Source organism: Ascaphus truei, chromosome 1 (assembly GCF_040206685.1).
Source record: "Ascaphus truei isolate aAscTru1 chromosome 1, aAscTru1.hap1, whole genome shotgun sequence".
Classification (NCBI taxonomy): domain Eukaryota; kingdom Metazoa; phylum Chordata; class Amphibia; order Anura; family Ascaphidae; genus Ascaphus; species Ascaphus truei.
The window spans coordinates 1,755,186-1,773,547 of NC_134483.1; the positions used below are offsets into that span (position 1 = coordinate 1,755,186).

The 18,362-nt window shown below is 57.2% G+C and overlaps 1 protein-coding gene across 3 annotated transcripts in view; it reads right to left on the reverse strand.

Moving 5' to 3' along the window:
• The window catches only part of GBA2 (glucosylceramidase beta 2), a 364,366-nt gene that overhangs the window by 10,707 nt on the left and 335,297 nt on the right, over nt 1–18,362 (reverse strand). For all 3 annotated transcript variants that reach the window (XM_075573274.1, XM_075573185.1, XM_075573361.1), the window contains 2 exons: nt 18,005–18,147; nt 13,060–13,175 (listed from right to left, as the gene is read on the reverse strand). In XM_075573274.1, the coding sequence (XP_075429389.1) occupies nt 13,060–13,175; nt 18,005–18,147 (259 nt within the window). The remainder of the gene's footprint in view (nt 1–13,059; nt 13,176–18,004; nt 18,148–18,362) is intronic.

Here is an 18,362-nt window from a genome sequence, read left to right on the forward strand (position 1 = left end):
CAGAGGCGGGTGGGGCACTGGGAAGAAGAGATTGGGGAGCAGCACAGAGGCGGGTGGGACATTGGGAAGAAGAGATTGGGGAGCAGCACAGAGGCGGGTGGGGCACTGGGAAGAAGAGATTGGGGAGCAGCACAGAGGCGGGTGGGGCATTGGGAAGAAGAGATTGGGGAGCAGCACAGAGGCGGGTGGGGCACTGGGAAGAAGAGATTGGGGAGCAGCACAGAGGCGGGTGGGGCACTGGGAAGAAGAGATTGGGGAGCAGCACAGAGGCGGGTGGGGCACTGGGAAGAAGAGATTGGGAGCAGCACAGAGGCGGGTGGGGCATTGGGAAGAAGAGATTGGGGAGCAGCACAGAGGCGGGTGGGGCATTGGGAAGAAGAGATTGGGGAGCAGCACAGAGACGGGTGGGGCACTGGGAAGAAGAGATTGGGGAGCAGCACAGAGGCGGGTGGGGCATTGGGAAGAAGAGATTGGGGAGCAGCACAGAGACGGGTGGGGCATTGGGAAGAAGAGATTGGGGAGCAGCACAGAGGTGGGTGGGGCACTGGGAAGAAGAGATTGGGAGCAGCACAGAGGCGGGTGGGGCACTGGGAAGAAGAGATTGGGAGCAGCACAGAGGCGGTGGGGCATTGGGAAGAAGAGATTGGGGAGCAGCACAGAGGTGGGTGGGGCACTGGGAAGTAGAGATTGGGGAGCAGCACAGAGGTGGGTGGGGCACTGGGAAGAAGAGATTGGGGAGCAGCACAGAGGTGGGTGGGGCACTGGGAAGAAGAGATTGGGGAGCAGCACAGAGGCGGGTGGGGCACTGGGAAGAAGAGATTGGGGAGCAGCACAGAGGTGGGTGGGGCACTGGGAAGAAGAGATTGGGGAGCAGCACAGAGGCGGGTGGGGCACTGGGAAGAAGAGATTGGGGAGCAGCACAGAGGTGGGTGGGGCATTGGGAAGAAGAGATTGGGGAGCAGCACAGAGGTGGGTGGGGCACTGGGAAGAAGAGATTGGGGAGCAGCACAGAGGCGGGTGGGGCATTGGGAAGAAGAGATTGGGGAGCAGCACAGAGGTGGGTGGGGCACTGGGAAGAAGAGATTGGGGAGCAGCACAGAGGTGGGTGGGGCATTGGGAAGAAGAGATTGGGGAGCAGCACAGAGGTGGGTGGGGCACTGGGAAGAAGAGATTGGGGAGCAGCACAGAGGCGGGTGGGGCACTGGGAAGAAGAGATTGGGGAGCAGCACAGAGGTGGGTGGGGCACTGGGAAGAAGAGATTGGGGAGCAGCACAGAGGCGGGTGGGGCACTGGGAAGAAGAGATTGGGGAGCAGCACAGAGGTGGGTGGGGCACTGGGAAGAGATTGGGGAGCAGCACAGAGGTGGGTGGGGCATTGGGAAGAAGAGATTGGGGAGCAGCACAGAGGCGGGTGGGGCATTGGGAAGAAGAGATTGGGGAGCAGCACAGAGGTGGGTGGGGCACTGGGAAGAAGAGATTGGGGAGCAGCACAGAGGTGGGTGGGGCATTGGGAAGAAGAGATTGGGGAGCAGCACAGAGGTGGGTGGGGCACTGGGAAGAAGAGATTGGGGAGCAGCACAGAGGCGGGTGGGGCATTGGGAAGAAGAGATTGGGGAGCAGCACAGAGGTGGGTGGGGCATTGGGAAGAAGAGATTGGGGAGCAGCACAGAGGCGGGTGGGGCACTGGGAAGAAGAGATTGGGGAGCAGCACAGAGGCGGGTGGGGCACTGGGAAGAAGAGATTGGGGAGCAGCACAGAGGCGCGTGGGGCACTGGGAAGAAGAGATTGGGGAGCAGCACAGAGGTGGGTGGGGCACTGGGAAGAAGAGATTGGGGAGCAGCACAGAGGGGCGTGGGGCACTGGGAAGAAGAGATTGGGGAGCAGCACAGAGGTGGGTGGGGCATTGGGAAGAAGAGATTGGGGAGCAGCACAGAGGCGGGTGGGGCACTGGGAAGAAGAGATTGGGGAGCAGCACAGAGGCGGGTGGGGCATTGGGAAGAAGAGATTGGGGAGCAGCACAGAGACGGGTGGGGCACTGGGAAGAAGAGATTGGGAGCAGCACAGAGGCGGGTGGGGCACTGGGAAGAAGAGATTGGGGAGCAGCACAGAGGTGGGTGGGGCACTGGGAAGAAGAGATTGGGGAGCAGCACAGAGGTGGGTGGGGCACTGGGAAGAAGAGATTGGGGAGCAGCACAGAGGCGGGTGGGGCATTGGGAAGAAGAGATTGGGGAGCAGCACAGAGGCGGGTGGGGCATTGGGAAGAAGAGATTGGGGAGCAGCACAGAGGTGGGTGGGGCATTGGGAAGAAGAGATTGGGGAGCAGCACAGAGGCGGGTGGGGCATTGGGAAGAAGAGATTGGGGAGCAGCACAGAGGCGGGTGGGGCACTGGGAAGAAGAGATTGGGGAGCAGCACAGAGGCGGGTGGGGCATTGGGAAGAAGAGATTGGGGAGCAGCACAGAGGCGGGTGGGGCATTGGGAAGAAGAGATTGGGGAGCAGCACAGAGGCGGGTGGGGCACTGGGAAGAAGAGATTGGGGAGCAGCACAGAGGCGGGTGGGGCACTGGGAAGAAGAGATTGGGGAGCAGCACAGAGGCGGGTGGGGCACTGGGAAGAAGAGATTGGGGAGCAGCACAGAGGCGGGTGGGGCATTGGGAAGAAGAGATTGGGGAGCAGCACAGAGGCGGGTGGGGCACTGGGAAGAAGAGATTGGGGAGCAGCACAGAGGCGGGTGGGGCATTGGGAAGAAGAGATTGGGGAGCAGCACAGAGGCGGGTGGGGCACTGGGAAGAAGAGATTGGGGAGCAGCACAGAGGCGGGTGGGGCATTGGGAAGAAGAGATTGGGGAGCAGCACAGAGGCGGGTGGGGCACTGGGAAGAAGAGATTGGGGAGCAGCACAGAGGCGGGTGGGGCACAGGGAAGAAGAGATTGGGGAGCAGCACAGAGGCGGGTGGGGCACTGGGAAGAAGAGATTGGGGAGCAGCACAGAGGCGGGTGGGGCATTGGGAAGAAGAGATTGGGGAGCAGCACAGAGGCGGGTGGGGCACTGGGAAGAAGAGATTGGGGAGCAGCACAGAGGCGGGTGGGGCACTGGGAAGAAGAGATTGGGGAGCAGCACAGAGGCGGGTGGGGCACAGGGAAGAAGAGATTGGGGAGCAGCACAGAGGTGGGTGGGGCACTGGGAAGAAGAGATTGGGGAGCAGCACAGAGGCGGGTGGGGCACTGGGAAGAAGAGATTGGGGAGCAGCACAGAGGCGGGTGGGGCACTGGGAAGAAGAGATTGGGGAGCAGCACAGAGGCGGGTGGGGCATTGGGAAGAAGAGATTGGGGAGCAGCACAGAGGTGGGTGGGGCACTGGGAAGAAGAGATTGGGGAGCAGCACAGAGGCGGGTGGGGCATTGGGAAGAAGAGATTGGGGAGCAGCACAGAGGTGGGTGGGGCACTGGGAAGAAGAGATTGGGGAGCAGCACAGAGGTGGGTGGGGCATTGGGAAGAAGAGATTGGGGAGCAGCACAGAGGTGGGTGGGGCATTGGGAAGAAGAGATTGGGGAGCAGCACAGAGGCGGGGGGAGCACTGGGAAGAAGAGATTGGGGAGCAGCACAGAGGCGGGTGGAGCACTGGGAAGAAGAGATTGGGGAGCAGCACAGAGGCGGGTGGGGCACTGGGAAGAAGAGATTGGGGAGCAGCACAGAGGCAGGTGGGGCACTGGGAAGAAGAGATTGGGGAGCAGCACAGAGGCGGGTGGGGCACTGGGAAGAAGAGATTGGGGAGCAGCACAGAGGCGGGTGGGGCATTGGGAAGAAGAGATTGGGGAGCAGCACAGAGGTGGGTGGGGCACTGGGAAGAAGAGATTGGGGAGCAGCACAGAGGCGGGTGGGGCACTGGGAAGAAGAGATTGGGGAGCAGCACAGAGGCAGGTGGGGCACTGGGAAGAAGAGATTGGGGAGCAGCACAGAGGCGGGTGGGGCACTGGGAAGAAGAGATTGGGGAGCAGCACAGAGGTGGGTGGGGCACTGGGAAGAAGAGATTGGGGAGCAGCACAGAGGTGGGTGGGGCACTGGGAAGAAGAGATTGGGGAGCAGCACAGAGGTGGGTGGGGCATTGGGAAGAAGAGATTGGGGAGCAGCACAGAGGCGGGTGGGGCATTGGGAAGAAGAGATTGGGGAGCAGCACAGAGGCGGGTGGGGCATTGGGAAGAAGAGATTGGGGAGCAGCACAGAGGCGGGTGGGGCACTGAGAAGAGATTGGGGAGCAGCACAGAGGTGGGTGGGGCACTGGGAAGAAGAGATTGGGGAGCAGCACAGAGGCGGGTGGGGCACTGGGAAGAGATTGGGGAGCAGCACAGAGGCGGGTGGGGCACTGGGAAGAAGAGATTGGGGAGCAGCACAGAGGTGGGTGGGGCATTGGGAAGAAGAGATTGGGGAGCAGCACAGAGGTGGGTGGGGCATTGGGAAGAGATTGGGGAGCAGCACAGAGGTGGGTGGGGCACTGGGAAGAAGAGATTGGGGAGCAGCACAGAGGCGGGTGGGGCACTGGGAAGAAGAGATTGGGGAGCAGCACAGAGGTGGGTGGGGCACTGGGAAGAAGAGATTGGGGAGCAGCACAGAGGCGGGTGGGGCATTGGGAAGAAGAGATTGGGGAGCAGCACAGAGGCGGGTGGGGCACTGGGAAGAAGAGATTGGGGAGCAGCACAGAGGCGGGTGGGGCATTGGGAAGAAGAGATTGGGGAGCAGCACAGAGGTGGGTGGGGCATTGGGAAGAAGAGATTGGGGAGCAGCACAGAGGCGGGTGGGGCACTGGGAAGAAGAGATTGGGGAGCAGCACAGAGGCGGGTGGGGCACTGGGAAGAAGAGATTGGGGAGCAGCACAGAGGCGGGTGGGGCACTGGGAAGAAGAGATTGGGGAGCAGCACAGAGGCGCGTGGGGCACTGGGAAGAAGAGATTGGGGAGCAGCACAGAGGCGGGTGGGGCATTGGGAAGAAGAGATTGGGGAGCAGCACAGAGGCGGGTGGGGCATTGGGAAGAAGAGATTGGGGAGCAGCACAGAGGCGGGTGGGGCACTGGGAAGAAGAGATTGGGGAGCAGCACAGAGGCGGGTGGGGCACTGGGAAGAGATTGGGGAGCAGCACAGAGGCGGGTGGGGCACTGGGAAGAAGAGATTGGGGAGCAGCACAGAGGCGGGTGGGGCACTGGGAAGAGATTGGGGAGCAGCACAGAGGTGGGTGGGGCACTGGGAAGAAGAAATTGGGGAGCAGCACAGAGGTGGGTGGGGCATTGGGAAGAAGAGATTGGGGAGCAGCACAGAGGCGGGTGGGACACTGGGAAGAAGAGATTGGGAGCAGCACAGAGGTGGGTGGGGCACTGGGAAGAAGAGATTGGGGAGCAGCACAGAGGTGGGTGGGGCACTGGGAAGAAGAGATTGGGAGCAGCACAGAGGCGGGTGGGGCATTGGGAAGAAGAGATTGGGGAGCAGCACAGAGGTGGGTGGGGCACTGGGAAGAAGAGATTGGGGAGCAGCACAGAGGCGCGTGGGGCACTGGGAAGAAGAGATTGGGGAGCAGCACAGAGGTGGGTGGGGCATTGGGAAGAAGAGATTGGGAGCAGCACAGAGGCGGGTGGGGCACTGGGAAGAAGAGATTGGGGAGCAGCACAGAGGCGGGTGGGGCATTGGGAAGAAGAGATTGGGGAGCAGCACAGAGGTGGGTGGAGCACTGGGAAGAAGAGATTGGGGAGCAGCACAGAGGTGGGTGGGGCACTGGGAAGAGATTGGGGAGCAGCACAGAGGTGGGTGGGGCACTGGGAAGAAGAGATTGGGGAGCAGCACAGAGGCGGGTGGGGCACTGGGAAGAGATTGGGGAGCAGCACAGAGGTGGGTGGGGCACTGGGAAGAAGAAATTGGGGAGCAGCACAGAGGTGGGTGGGGCACTGGGAAGAGATTGGGGAGCAGCACAGAGGCGGGTGGGGCACTGGGAAGAAGAGATTGGGGAGCAGCACAGAGGCGGGTGGGGCATTGGGAAGAAGAGATTGGGGAGCAGCACAGAGGCGGGTGGGACACTGGGAAGAAGAGATTGGGGAGCAGCACAGAGGTGGGTGGGGCACTGGGAAGAGATTGGGGAGCAGCACAGAGGCGGGTGGGGCACTGGGAAGAAGAGATTGGGGAGCAGCACAGAGGCGGGTGGGGCATTGGGAAGAAGAGATTGGGAGCAGCACAGAGGCGGGTGGGGCACTGGGAAGAAGAGATTGGGGAGCAGCACAGAGGCGGGTGGGGTACTGGGAAGAAGAGATTGGGGAGCAGCACAGAGGCGGGTGGGGCACTGGGAAGAAGAGATTGGGGAGCAGCACAGAGGCGGGTGGAGCACTGGGAAGAAGAGATTGGGGAGCAGCACAGAGGTGGGTGGGGCATTGGGAAGAAGAGATTGGGGAGCAGCACAGAGGTGGGTGGGGCATTGGGAAGAAGAGATTGGGGAGCAGCACAGAGGCGGGTGGGGCACTGGGAAGAAGAGATTGGGGAGCAGCACAGAGGCGGGTGGGGCACTGGGAAGAAGAGATTGGGGAGCAGCACAGAGGCGGGTGGGGCACTGGGAAGAAGAGATTGGGGAGCAGCACAGAGGCGGGTGGGGCACTGGGAAGAAGAGATTGGGGAGCAGCACAGAGGCGGGTGGGGCACTGGGAAGAAGAGATTGGGGAGCAGCACAGAGGCGGGTGGGGCACTGGGAAGAAGAGATTGGGGAGCAGCACAGAGGCGGGTGGGGCACTGGGAAGAAGAGATTGGGGAGCAGCACAGAGGCGGGTGGGGCACTGGGAAGAAGAGATTGGGGAGCAGCACAGAGGCGGGTGGGGCACTGGGAAGAAGAGATTGGGGAGCAGCACAGAGGCGGGTGGGGTACTGGGAAGAAGAGATTGGGGAGCAGCACAGAGGTGGGTGGGGCATTGGGAAGAAGAGATTGGGGAGCAGCACAGAGGCGGGTGGGGCACTGGGAAGAAGAGATTGGGGAGCAGCACAGAGGTGGGTGGGGCATTGGGAAGAAGAGATTGGGGAGCAGCACAGAGGCGGGTGGGGCATTGGGAAGAAGAGATTGGGGAGCAGCACAGAGGCGGGTGGGGCATTGGGAAGAAGAGATTGGGGAGCAGCACAGAGGTGGGTGGGGCATTGGGAAGAGATTGGGGAGCAGCACAGAGGTGGGTGGGGCATTGGGAAGAAGAGATTGGGGAGCAGCACAGAGGCGGGTGGGGCACTGGGAAGAAGAGATTGGGGAGCAGCACAGAGGCGGGTGGGGCACTGGGAAGAAGAGATTGGGGAGCAGCACAGAGGCGGGTGGGGCACTGGGAAGAAGAGATTGGGTAGCAGCACAGAGGCGGGTGGGGCACTGGGAAGAGATTGGGGAGCAGCACAGAGGCGGGTGGGGCATTGGGAAGAACAGATTGGGGAGCAGCACAGAGGCGGGTGGGGCATTGGGAAGAAGAGATTGGGGAGCAGCACAGAGGCGGGTGGGGCACTGAGAAGAGATTGGGGAGCAGCACAGAGGTGGGTGGGGCACTGGGAAGAAGAGATTGGGGAGCAGCACAGAGGCGGGTGGGGCACTGGGAAGAGATTGGGGAGCAGCACAGAGGCGGGTGGGGCACTGGGAAGAAGAGATTGGGGAGCAGCACAGAGGTGGGTGGGGCACTGGGAAGAAGAGATTGGGGAGCAGCACAGAGGCGGGTGGGGCACTAGGAAGAAGAGATTGGGGAGCAGCACAGAGGTGGGTGGGGCACTGGGAAGAAGAGATTGGGGAGCAGCACAGAGGCGGGTGGGACACTGGGAAGAAGAGATTGGGGAGCAGCACAGAGGTGGGTGGGGCATTGGGAAGAAGAGATTGGGGAGCAGCACAGAGGCGGGTGGGGCACTGGGAAGAAGAGATTGGGGAGCAGCACAGAGGCGGGTGGGGCATTGGGAAGAAGAGATTGGGGAGCAGCACAGAGGTGGGTGGGGCATTGGGAAGAAGAGATTGGGGAGCAGCACAGAGGCGGGTGGGGCACTGGGAAGAAGAGATTGGGGAGCAGCACAGAGGCGGGTGGGGCATTGGGAAGAAGAGATTGGGGAGCAGCACAGAGGCGGGTGGGGCACTGGGAAGAAGAGATTGGGGAGCAGCACAGAGGCGGGTGGGGCATTGGGAAGAAGAGATTGGGGAGCAGCACAGAGGCGGGTGGGGCATTGGGAAGAAGAGATTGGGGAGCAGCACAGAGGCGGGTGGGGCACTGGGAAGAAGAGATTGGGGAGCAGCACAGAGGCGGGTGGGGCATTGGGAAGAAGAGATTGGGGAGCAGCACAGAGGCGGGTGGGGCATTGGGAAGAAGAGATTGGGGAGCAGCACAGAGGCGGGTGGGGCACTGGGAAGAAGAGATTGGGGAGCAGCACAGAGGCGGGTGGGGCACTGGGAAGAGATTGGGGAGCAGCACAGAGGCGGGTGGGGCATTGGGAAGAAGAGATTGGGGAGCAGCACAGAGGTGGGTGGGGCACTGGGAAGAAGAGATTGGGGAGCAGCACAGAGGCGGGTGGGGCATTGGGAAGAAGAGATTGGGGAGCAGCACAGAGGCGGGTGGGGCACTGGGAAGAAGAGATTGGGAGCAGCACAGAGGTGGGTGGGGCACTGGGAAGAAGAGATTGGGGAGCAGCACAGAGGCGGGTGGGGCACTGGGAAGAAGAGATTGGGGAGCAGCACAGAGGTGGGTGGGGCACTGGGAAGAAGAGATTGGGGAGCAGCACAGAGGTGGGTGGGGCACTGGGAAGAAGAGATTGGGGAGCAGCACAGAGGTGGGTGGGGCATTGGGAAGAAGAGATTGGGGAGCAGCACAGAGGTGGGTGGGGCATTGGGAAGAAGAGATTGGGGAGCAGCACAGAGGCGGGTGGGGCACTGGGAAGAAGAGATTGGGGAGCAGCACAGAGGCGGGTGAGGCACTGGGAAGAAGAGATTGGGGAGCAGCACAGAGGTGGGTGGGGCATTGGGAAGAAGAGATTGGGGAGCAGCACAGAGGTGGGTGGGGCATTGGGAAGAAGAGATTGGGGAGCAGCACAGAGGTGGGTGGGGCATTGGGAAGAAGAGATTGGGGAGCAGCACAGAGGTGGGTGGGGCACTGGGAAGAAGAGATTGGGGAGCAGCACAGAGGTGGGTGGGGCATTGGGAAGAAGAGATTGGGGAGCAGCACAGAGGCGGGTGGGGCATTGGGAAGAAGAGATTGGGGAGCAGCACAGAGGTGGGTGGGGCATTGGGAAGAAGAGATTGGGGAGCAGCACAGAGGTGGGTGGGGCACTGGGAAGAAGAGATTGGGGAGCAGCACAGAGGTGGGTGGGGCATTGGGAAGAAGAGATTGGGGAGCAGCACAGAGGCGGGTGGGGCATTGGGAAGAAGAGATTGGGGAGCAGCACAGAGGCGGGTGGGGCACTGGGAAGAAGAGATTGGGGAGCAGCACAGAGGCGGGTGGGGCACTGGGAAGAAGAGATTGGGGAGCAGCACAGAGGCGGGGGGAGCACTGGGAAGAAGAGATTGGGGAGCAGCACAGAGGCGGGTGGGGCATTGGGAAGAAGAGATTGGGGAGCAGCACAGAGGTGGGTGAGCATTGGGAAGAAGAGATTGGGGAGCAGCACAGAGGCGGGTGGGGCACTGGGAAGAGATTGGGGAGCAGCACAGAGGTGGGTGGGGCATTGGGAAGAAGAGATTGGGGAGCAGCACAGAGGCGGGTGGGGCATTGGGAAGAAGAGATTGGGGAGCAGCACAGAGGCGGGTGGGGCACTGGGAAGAAGAGATTGGGGAGCAGCACAGAGGCGGGTGGGGCACTGGGAAGAGATTGGGGAGCAGCACAGAGGTGGGTGGGGCACTGGGAAGAAGAGATTGGGGAGCAGCACAGAGGTGGGTGGGGCACTGGGAAGAAGAGATTGGGGAGCAGCACAGAGGCGGGTGGGGCACTGGGAAGAGATTGGGGAGCAGCACAGAGGTGGGTGGGGCACTGGGAAGAAGAGATTGGGGAGCAGCACAGAGGTGGGTGGGGCACTGGGAAGAAGAGATTGGGGAGCAGCACAGAGGCGGGTGGGGCACTGGGAAGAAGAGATTGGGGAGCAGCACAGAGGCGGGTGGGGCACTGGGAAGAAGAGATTGGGGAGCAGCACAGAGGTGGGTGGGGTACTGGGAAGAAGAGATTGGGGAGCAGCACAGAGGCGGGTGGGGCATTGGGAAGAAGAGATTGGGGAGCAGCACAGAGGCGGGTGGGGCACTGGGAAGAAGAGATTGGGGAGCAGCACAGAGGCGGGTGGGGCACTGGGAAGAGATTGGGGAGCAGCACAGAGGTGGGTGGGGCACTGGGAAGAAGAGATTGGGGAGCAGCACAGAGGCGGGTGGGACACTGGGAAGAAGAGATTGGGGAGCAGCACAGAGGCGGGTGGGGCACTGGGAAGAAGAGATTGGGGAGCAGCACAGAGGCGGGGGGAGCAGCACAGAGGTGGGGGGAGCAGCACAGAGGCGGGTGGGGCACTGGGAAGAAGAGATTGGGGAGCAGCACAGAGGCGGGTGGGGCACTGGGAAGAAGAGATTGGGGAGCAGCACAGAGGCGGGTGGGGCATTGGGAAGAAGAGATTGGGGAGCAGCACAGAGGCGGGTGGGGCACTGGGAAGAAGAGATTGGGGAGCAGCACAGAGGCGGGTGGGGCACTGGGAAGAAGAGATTGGGGAGCAGCACAGAGGCGGGTGGGGCACTGGGAAGAAGAGATTGGGGAGCAGCACAGAGGCGCGTGGGGCATTGGGAAGAAGAGATTGGGGAGCAGCACAGAGGTGGGTGGGGCATTGGGAAGAAGAGATTGGGGAGCAGCACAGAGGCGGGTGGGGCATTGGGAAGAAGAGATTGGGGAGCAGCACAGAGGCGGGTGGGGCACTGGGAAGAAGAGATTGGGAGCAGCACAGAGGTGGGTGGGGCACTGGGAAGAGATTGGGGAGCAGCACAGAGGCGGGTGGGGCATTGGGAAGAAGAGATTGGGGAGCAGCACAGAGGCAGGTGGGGCACTGGGAAGAAGAGATTGGGGAGCAGCACAGAGGCGGGTGGGGCACTGGGAAGAAGAGATTGGGAGCAGCACAGAGGCGGGTGGGGCACTGGGAAGAAGAGATTGGGGAGCAGCACAGAGGCGGGTGGGGCACTGGGAAGAGATTGGGGAGCAGCACAGAGGCGGGTGGGGCACTGGGAAGAAGAGATTGGGGAGCAGCACAGAGGCGCGTGGGGCATTGGGAAGAAGAGATTGGGGAGCAGCACAGAGGTGGGTGGGGCATTGGGAAGAAGAGATTGGGGAGCAGCACAGAGGCGGGTGGGGCACTGGGAAGAGATTGGGGAGCAGCACAGAGGCGGGTGGGGCACTGGGAAGAAGAGATTGGGGAGCAGCACAGAGGCGCGTGGGGCATTGGGAAGAAGAGATTGGGGAGCAGCACAGAGGCGGGTGGGGCATTGGGAAGAAGAGATTGGGGAGCAGCACAGAGGTGGGTGGGGCATTGGGAAGAAGAGATTGGGGAGCAGCACAGAGGCGGGTGGGGCATTGGGAAGAAGAGATTGGGGAGCAGCACAGAGGCGGGTGGGGCATTGGGAAGAAGAGATTGGGGAGCAGCACAGAGGCGGGTGGGGCATTGGGAAGAAGAGATTGGGGAGCAGCACAGAGGCGGGTGGGGCATTGGGAAGAAGAGATTGGGGAGCAGCACAGAGGCGGGTGGGGCACTGGGAAGAAGAGATTGGGGAGCAGCACAGAGGCGGGTGGGGCACTGGGAAGAAGAGATTGGGGAGCAGCACAGAGGCGGGTGGGGCATTGGGAAGAAGAGATTGGGGAGCAGCACAGAGGTGGGTGGGGCACTGGGAAGAAGAGATTGGGGAGCAGCACAGAGGCGGGTGGGGCACTGGGAAGAAGAGATTGGGGAGCAGCACAGAGGCGGGTGGGGCACTGGGAAGAAGAGATTGGGGAGCAGCACAGAGGCGGGTGGGGCACTGGGAAGAAGAGATTGGGGAGCAGCACAGAGGCGGTGGGGCACTGGGAAGAAGAGATTGGGGAGCAGCACAGAGGTGGGTGGGGCACTGGGAAGAAGAGATTGGGGAGCAGCACAGAGGCGGGTGGGGCACTGGGAAGAAGAGATTGGGGAGCAGCACAGAGGCGGGTGGGGCATTGGGAAGAAGAGATTGGGGAGCAGCACAGAGGTGGGTGGGGCATTGGGAAGAAGAGATTGGGGAGCAGCACAGAGGCGGGTGGGGCACTGGGAAGAAGAGATTGGGGAGCAGCACAGAGGCGGGTGGGGCACTGGGAAGAGATTGGGGAGCAGCACAGAGGTGGGTGGGGCACTGGGAAGAAGAGATTGGGGAGCAGCACAGAGGCGGGTGGGGCACTGGGAAGAAGAGATTGGGGAGCAGCACAGAGGTGGGTGGGGCATTGGGAAGAAGAGATTGGGGAGCAGCACAGAGGCGGGTGGGGCACTGGGAAGAAGAGATTGGGGAGCAGCACAGAGGCGGGGGGAGCAGCACAGAGGCGGGGGGAGCACTGGGAAGAAGAGATTGGGGAGCAGCACAGAGGCGGGGGGGCACTGAGAAGAAGAGATTGGGGAGCAGCACAGAGGGGCGTGGGGCATTGGGAAGAAGAGATTGGGGAGCAGCACAGTGGCGGGTGGGGCACTGGGAAGAAGAGATTGGGGAGCAGCACAGAGGGGCGTGGGGCATTGGGAAGAAGAGATTGGGGAGCAGCACAGAGGCGCGTGGGGCATTGGGAAGAAGAGATTGGGGAGCAGCACAGAGGCGCGTGGGGCATTGGGAAGAAGAGATTGGGGAGCAGCACAGAGGCGCGTGGGGCATTGGGAAGAAGAGATTGGGGAGCAGCACAGAGGCGGGGGAGCAGCACAGAGGTGGGGGGAGCAGCACAGAGGCGGGGGGAGCAGCACAGAGGCGGGGGGAGCAGCACAGAGGCGGGGGGAGCAGCACAGAGGCGGGGGGAGCAGCACAGAGGCGGGGGGAGCAGTACAGAGGCGGGGGGAGCAGCACAGAGGCGGGTGGGGCATTGGGAAGATCTTACCTCGCTGTCGCCCTCTCCCAGGCCGCAGGCACGCAGGAACCACTGTCCGGCGCACTGATCAGACATGACACTGTTATAATACGACTGCTCCCCACAGTCATAGTTATAATATTTACCTGGGACAAGGAAAATGCTCGGTGTGAAACAATGAGGCATTCACGGTGTGACCGATATAACCCCACCCCGATATAACCCCACCCCGATATAACCCCACCCCGATATAACCCCACCCCGATAAAACCCCACCCCGATAAAACCCCACCCCGATATAACCCCACCCCGATATAACCCCACCCCGATATAACCCCACCCCGATATAACCCCACCCCGATATAACCCCACCCCGATATAACCCCACCCCGATATAACCCCACCCCGATATAACCCCACCCCGATATAACCCCACCCCGATATAACCCCACCCCGATATAACCCCACCCCGATAAAATCCCTCCCCGATATAACCCCACCCCGATATAACACATCCTGATATAACCCCACCCGATATAATCCCAACCCGATATCACACATCCTAATATAATCCCACCCCGATATAATCCCATCCCGATATAATCCCACCCCGATATAATCCCACCCCGATATAATCCCACCCCGATATAATCCCACCCCGATATAATCCCATTCGATATAATCCCATTCGATATAATCCCACCCCGATATAATCCCACCCCGATATCACACATCCTGATATAACCCCACCCCGATATAACCCCACCCCATATCACACATCCTAATATAACCCCACCCCGATATAATCCCACCTCGATATAATCCCACCCTGATATAACCAAAATCCGATATTACACATCCTAATATAACCCCACCCCGATATTACACACACTGATATAATCCCACCCTGATATTACACACTGATATTACACATCCTAATATAATCCCACACGTCCATTTTGACACGGACCCCTATAAATGCATGCCTGCCGTATGACACGGACCCCTATAAATGCATGCCTGCCGTATGACACGGACCCCTATAAATGCATGCCTGCCGTATGACACGGACCCCTATAAATGCATGCCTGCCGTATGACACGGACCCCTATAAATGCATGCCTGCTGTATGACACGGACCTCTATAAATGCATGCCTGCCGTATGACACAGACCCCTATAAATGCATGCCTGCTGTATGACACGGACCCCTATAAATGCATGCCTGCCGTATGACACGGACCCCTATAAATGCATGCCTGCTGTATGACACGGACCCCTATAAATGCATGCCTGCCGTATGACACGGACCCCTATAAATGCATGCCTGCTGTATGACACAGACCCCTATAAATGCATGCCTGCTGTATGACACGGACCCCTATAAATGCATGCCTGCTGTATGACACGGACCTCTATAAATGCATGCCTGCTGTATGACACGGACCCCTATAAATGCATGCCTGCCGTATGACACGGACCCCTATAAATGCATGCCTGCTGTATGACACGGACCCCTATAAATGCATGCCTGCTGTATGACACAGACCCCTATAAATGCATGCCTGCCGTATGACACGGACCCCTATAAATGCATGCCTGCCGTATGACACGGACCCCTATAAATGCATGCCTGCCGTATGACACGGACCCCTATAAATGCATGCCTGCTGTATGACATGGACCCCTATAAATGCATGCCTGCTGTATGACACAGACCTCTATAAATGCATGCCTGCTGTATGACATGGACCCCTATAAATGCATGCCTGCTGTATGACACGGACCCCTATAAATGCATGTCTGCCGTATGACACGGACCCCTATAAATGCATGCCTGCCGTATGACACGGACCCCTATAAATGCATGCCTGCTGTATGACACGGACCCCTATAAATGCATGCCTGCCGTATGGCACGGACCCCTATAAATGCATGCCTGCTGTATGACACAGACCCCTATAAATGCATGCCTGCCGTATGACACGGACCCCTATAAATGCATGCCTGCCATATGACACAGATGTTTCCGCACAGCCTTGGTTACAGAAGTGCAGAGCCAGTAACCTACTCACAGACAGCTCTCTTTAGGCTGGTTATACTGGCTTTGTAATGTGCAGCTGGAAGTGGCTACAACAACACACAGTATGACAAAGAGTAACAAAGAGTGACAAAGAGTGACAAACCCTCCGTACCGCACAGTGATTAACATACGGATTATACGGGTAATGTTCAATGTATTTAGGTGACAAACCCTCCGTACCTCACAGTGATTAACATACGGATTATACGGGTAATGTTCAATGTATTTAGGTGACAAACCCTCCGTACCGCACAGTGATTAACATACGGATTATACGGGTAACGTTCAATGTATTTAGGTGACAAACCCTCCGTACCGCACAGTGATTAACATACGGATTATACGGGTAATGTTCAATGTATTTAGGTGACAAACCCTCCGTACCGCACAGTGATTAACATACGGATTATACGGGTAATATTCAATGTATTTAGGTGACAAACCCTCCGTACCGCACAGTGATTAACATACGGATTATACGGGTAATATTCAATGTATTTAGGTGACAAACCCTCCGTACCATACAGTGATTAACATACGGATTATACGGGTAATGTTCAATGTATTTAGGTGACAAACCCTCCGTACCGCACAGTGATTAACATACGGATTATACGGGTAATGTTCAATGTATTTAGGTGACAAACCCTCCGTACCATACAGTGATTAACATACGGATTATACGGGTAATATTCAATGTATTTAGGTGACAAACCCTCCGTACCGCACAGTGATTAACATACGGATTATACGGGTAACGTTCAATGTATTTAGGTGACAAACCCTCCGTACCGCACAGTGATTAACATACGGATTATACGGGTAACGTTCAATGTATTTAGGTGACAAACCCTCCGTACCATACAGTGATTAACATACGGATTATACGGGTAATATTCAATGTATTTAGGTGACAAACCCTCCGTACCATACAGTGATTAACATACGGATTATACGGGTAATATTCAATGTATTTAGGTGACAAACCCTCCGTACCGCACAGTGATTAACATACGGATTATACGGGTAACGTTCAATGTATTTAGGTGACAAACCCTCCGTACCGCACAGTGATTAACATACGGATTATACGGGTAACGTTCAATGTATTTAGGTGACAAACCCTCCGTACCATACAGTGATTAACATACGGATTATACGGGTAATGTTCAATGTATTTAGGTGACAAACCCTCCGTACCGCTCAGTGATTAACATACGGATTATACGGGTAATGTTCAATGTATTTAGGTGACAAACCCTCCGTACCATACAGTGATTAACATACGGATTATACGGGTAACGTTCAATGTATTTAGATGACAAACCCTCCGTACCATACAGTGATTAACATACGGATTATACGGGTAACATTCAATGTATTTAGGTGACAAACCCTCCGTACCGCTCAGTGATTAACATACGGATTATACGGGTAATGTTCAATGTATTTAGGTGACAAACCCTCCGTACCATACAGTGATTAACATACGGATTATATGGGTAATGTTCAATGTATTTAGGTGACAAACCCTCCGTACCGCACAGTGATTAACATACGGATTATACGGGTAACATTCAATGTATTTAGGTGACAAACCTTCCGTACCGCTCAGTGATTAACATACGGATTATACGGGTAATGTTCAATGTATTTAGGTGACAAACACGCCGTACCGCACAGTGATTAACATACGGATTATACGGGTAATGTTCAATGTATTTAGGTGACAAACACGCCGTACCGCACAGTGATTAACATACAGATTATACGGGTAATGTTCAATGTATTTAGGTGACAAACCCTCTGTACCTCACAGTGATTAACATACGGATTATACGGGTAACGTTCAATGTATTTAGGTGACAAACCCTCCGTACCGCACAGTGATTAACATACGGATTATTTGAGTAATGTTCAATGTATTTAGGTGACAAACCCTCCGTACCGCACAGTGATTAACATACGGATTATACGGGTAATGTTCCATGTATTTAGGTGACAAACCGTCCGTACCGCACAGTGATTAACATACGGATTATACGGGTAATATTCAATGTATTTAGGTGACAAACCCTCCGTACCGCACAGTGATTAACATACGGATTATACGGGTAATATTCAATGTATTTAGGTGACAAACCTTCCGTACCGCTCAGTGATTAACATACGGATTATACGGGTAATGTTCAATGTATTTAGGTGACAAACACGCCGTACCGCACAGTGATTAACATACAGATTATACGGGTAATGTTCAATGTATTTAGGTGACAAACCCTCTGTACCTCACAGTGATTAACATACGGATTATACGGGTACCGTTCAATGTATTTAGGTGACAAACCCTCCGTACCGCACAGTGATTAACATACGGATTATTTGAGTAATGTTCAATGTATTTAGGTGACAAACCCTCCGTACCGCACAGTGATTAACATACGGATTATACGGGTAATGTTCCATGTATTTAGGTGACAAACCCTCCGTACCGCACAGTGATTAACATACGGATTATACGGGTAATATTCAATGTATTTAGGTGACAAACATGCTGATTTGAGAAGTAATATTGTTGTTGATATTATAAACATATAACACACGTAAAAAATAAACAAGGGGATGCTTCCAATTGCCAATGTTAAGCGGTCCCATATACGCGGTCCCATATACGCAGTCCCCCGTTAGGAGGGTTTATTACTCCAGGTTTCTTGCTACAGTTCAATGAAAACACTGAACCAATTAATCAAAAGCAGCTGTTCAATCCCCACTACAAAGACCAGGAGTACATTACTACTCTGTATTCAGTTAGTGCTTTGCAGCCCACCCTGTAAGGGAAGGGGTTACTGTATTTGGGAGGGGTCAGTGGCGTTCCCCATGAAGACAGACGTACCGTTCCACAGCAGCTTCTCAAACGCCTCCTTCCCCTTGTGCAGGATCGCGGTATACTTCTCATACACAGCCGTATCCCCCAGAATCTGAGCCATCCGACACACCATACACACCGCGGCCAGCCAGAGACTCCCGCAGTACGAACTGTGACACAGAGACACGTTATATAGATATCTGAGCCCTCCGACACACCATACACACCGCGGCCAGCCAGAGACTCCCGCAGTACGAACTGTGACACAGAGACACGTTATATAGAGATCTGAGCCCTCCGACACACCATACACACCGCGGCCAGCCAGAGACTCCCGCAGTACGAACTGTGACACAGAGACACGTTATATAGAGATCTGAGCCCT